At 39.3% G+C, this 3,344-nt stretch overlaps 1 protein-coding gene across 1 annotated transcript; it reads right to left on the bottom strand.

The window, feature by feature from the left end:
- Positions 1-515: 515 nt before the first annotated feature.
- On the bottom strand, positions 516-2,489 carry wor (worniu). Its single transcript, XM_068284869.1, has 2 exons — positions 2,396-2,489; positions 516-2,053 (listed from the first exon to the last, which is right to left on the bottom strand). The coding sequence occupies exons 1-2, from the start codon at positions 2,487-2,489 to the stop codon at positions 588-590; spliced, it is 1,560 nt and encodes a 519-aa protein (XP_068140970.1). The 3' UTR covers positions 516-587.
- Positions 2,490-3,344: the final 855 nt, after the last annotated feature.

Genomic DNA, 3,344 nt, shown 5'->3' with positions numbered 1-3,344 from the left:
TTAAAAAAAAACATAAACTAAAACCAAAAATGTAAATTCTCTTTTAAATTATCACTTTCTGTAAGAGAATTTTGTTCGCTTAAATCAAATAAATATTTTGTTTTCCCTTTTGTTCTGTTTTTATTGGTTGACTTAAATTAATTAAATTATTTACAAAAACCTAAATTATATGTTAAATGGGTTTCTTTTCGTTTCGTTTATAAAATAAATTATTTACAATAAAATAAATTAAAATAAATTCTTGTTAAATAGGAAAAAAAATTAAGTTTGATATGAACTAAATGATAAGTAAATTAATTAACTAAACTTAAACTTTAAATACTTAGATCAAATATTAAATACTTAGACTAAGACTTCTTTTTTGGCACCATTTCGATTTCTCTATTTAAGTAGAAAAAACACTGTCTAAAAATTTCTAACAAACAAACAAAAACAACTTATTTTTGTATATCCTTTTTTTCGAGGGGCTGTATCCCTAAAAGAGGCAATAAAATTGTCTCGACTACTTTTTGGCACTGACTAATTCTTCTTTGGTTGAAAAACTAACAAGAAAATAAATATAAAATAAACGACGACTATTTATTTGACTAATAAATTAATTCTCTGGCCTCATCTTCCTCACTGCCTGCATAGAAGATTTGCTCCTGATCTTCCCTAAATTGTTGATGATGATTTAAATGATGCTGTGGTTTCTCTTGCTGCTGGTCCGTTTGACAGCCACTCTGCAGATGTTTGGCCAGCAATGACATACGAGAAAAGGATTTCGTACAGGTTGGACAGGAATATTTCTTAACATCGGAATGGGTTTGCATGTGAGCACGCAGATTCGAGCGATCGGCAAAAGCGCGATTGCAATGCTGACAACTGAAGGGCTTCTCTCCCGTGTGGGTTCTAATGTGACCCTGCAATAGCCAAGGGCGCGAAAAGGCCTTGCCGCATATGGGACACTTGCAGGGCAACGTGTGTGTTCTTATATGCATTTTCAGGGCACCCAAAGACACATAGGTCTTATCGCAATTCTTGCAACTGAATACCTTCTTCACCTGATTACCCTCCGCTGATGGGCAATGGAATTGCTGATGCTTACTTAAGCCCGAATATGTGGAATATGATTTACCACAATCCTGGCAATGATAACGCGGCACTCCCACTGGTTTTTGCATTGACTGAGCGCTGGCAACATTTGCTGCTTGTATTAGAGCCGAGGCCTGATCCGAACAGAATTCCGTTTGATCTTGTATTATGCCACTAACCGGATGACTACGTATTATCTTATATTCCGTACTCTCATAGGCGTGCTGCTGTTGATGCTTAACCAAACCGGAATAGGTGGCATAACACTTATTACACTGCTGACATTGGTAGTATAGATCATGACTGCTTTTGATCTTTAATTGATTGAGATTCTGATGATGGTTTTCATTGTTTTCGAAATTCTCATAGTCGTCACAGGGTTGCTGTTGATGCAGCGGCTGCTGTTGCTGCTGGTGGTGATGTTGCGGTTTCTGTTGTTGCATGGAGAGCAAAGCTCTTGCCACATTATGTAGACTGACATTCTCGCTCAACACTTGACGACGATTTTGACTCAAATCTTCTGGCTCTGCAATATTCGGCATTGGGGGTGGAGGTGCTAGTGATTGGCTAAGCTTCATGCAATCCTCATATTCCGCTATGCTCTTCATCAAATTGTTATTATAATTACGAAGTGGTAAAACATCTTCTGGTTCCGGTTCGGGTTCAGGTTCTGGCTCCGGCTCTGGTTCCGGCTCCTCTTTGATGATCGTTTGTGGTTCAATTTCTGAATCCATCATTACCTCATCCTCTGGCGGCAATTCATAGTCACCATAACCCAAGCGCGCCAAACTTTTTGCAATTTCTTCGCGTGTAAAGACATCGGGAAAAGCTCGTGCTATTTCACGGGTCTCTTGCCAAATGCGTTTAGCTAAATGCTCATCGAATCGACGTCGCAAGTCAGTGGCAGCTGGCTGATTTGTAGCCTGTTGATGAAGTGGTATCTCAGCTGAAGCTTTGCTAAGATCAACGGGTCCTTCATCTAAAAATACAAAAACAAAAATGTGAGTACATATGTTAAATTTATTAATTGTACGGAGTCCCTATATGGAGTCCCCTTTATTCTTTGGTTTTGAAATTATTATTTACATAATAGCTTCCACTAGATACATTTTCGTTTATAAACTCAATTTTTATACATTTTCAAAGCACGAATTCCAGAATCACGAATTATGAGACTGCATTTGACCAACTTATAGTGTTTTTGTTAGCTAGTTCTTTCAGTTACGATGCTTTAGATTTAAGTTCTTTGACTTATATGTCCATTACTTTGTCACAAACACTTTGCACTTATAAGATGCTTCGGTTTTTTGTTTCTACTCACCATAATTCAAATGATGTATATCGGTTGATGGCTCCTCGAACTGTATTGGTCGCTTTTTCAGCGGGCATTTGCTGTAGTTTAGTTTAATATCCATATTTGTTGATTGGTATGTCTATTACTGATCACTGATCACTACTTTCCAGGACTTAATTTGTGCTGCTGTTGCGCCAACCTTCCACTAGAGCCGTTCGTTTACAAATGATGCCCGGCTGCCAGGATCAGTTGAAATTTATAGACTCTTCCGTATGAAGATCATCCCTAAGTGACGACGATGAACATTATATCAACCCCACTTTTACCTATACCTACTTCCGATTTTTGAAATAGGGATTCTCTGTTGGCGAGTCAATTCAACCACCACTACACGAGCCATTTTTGAACAGCTGGAGGTTCCAGGCTCCTCCAGCTGCTGCACACCAGCACCAGTACAACAACAAATCTCAGTCTTAGCACGTGCCATACACAGCGGAGCGAAACGAGATCTCCTTCTCTCAGACTCTCTTTCTCTGTCGTTCAGTTGGCCACCAGCTGCCTCTGCCACTGAGATTTCCCCTGTGATCGCGTTACTCTCTCGGTCAATCTCTTTGGGTTGCGTGAGTGTGTGTTTGTAGAGGCAGCTGATGTGTGAGAGCTTATATATATGTACACATATAATATAAGAAGCTACCTATATGTATCTTTTACATGGGTGGTGCTTCTGCTTATCTCTCCAAAATAAAAGCACATTCTCTTTCGTCACACGGCAGGTGAGCAAGCTCTCTTAGTGCTCTCCAAAGAATACCTTTATGTTGGGGCCAGCTAACTGCCAATTGGCTAACGCTTATTCCGCGTATGTGTGTGTTTGGAGTTCTCTTTGGAGTTGTTGGCGCTCTTGTTCCACTGGGATCCCATTTGTAGCACGAGAGTGAATTAAGCTTAAGAGCATAAAGAAAATAAGCTGCTTAAAAGA

This window comes from Drosophila tropicalis, unplaced genomic scaffold, assembly GCF_018151085.1.
Source record: "Drosophila tropicalis isolate 14030-0801.00 unplaced genomic scaffold, ASM1815108v1 contig_393, whole genome shotgun sequence".
Taxonomy (NCBI): Eukaryota; Metazoa; Arthropoda; class Insecta; order Diptera; family Drosophilidae; genus Drosophila; species Drosophila tropicalis.
The sequence above is the reverse complement of the archived record's forward strand: the minus strand, read 5'-3'. Positions and strand labels throughout refer to the sequence as shown.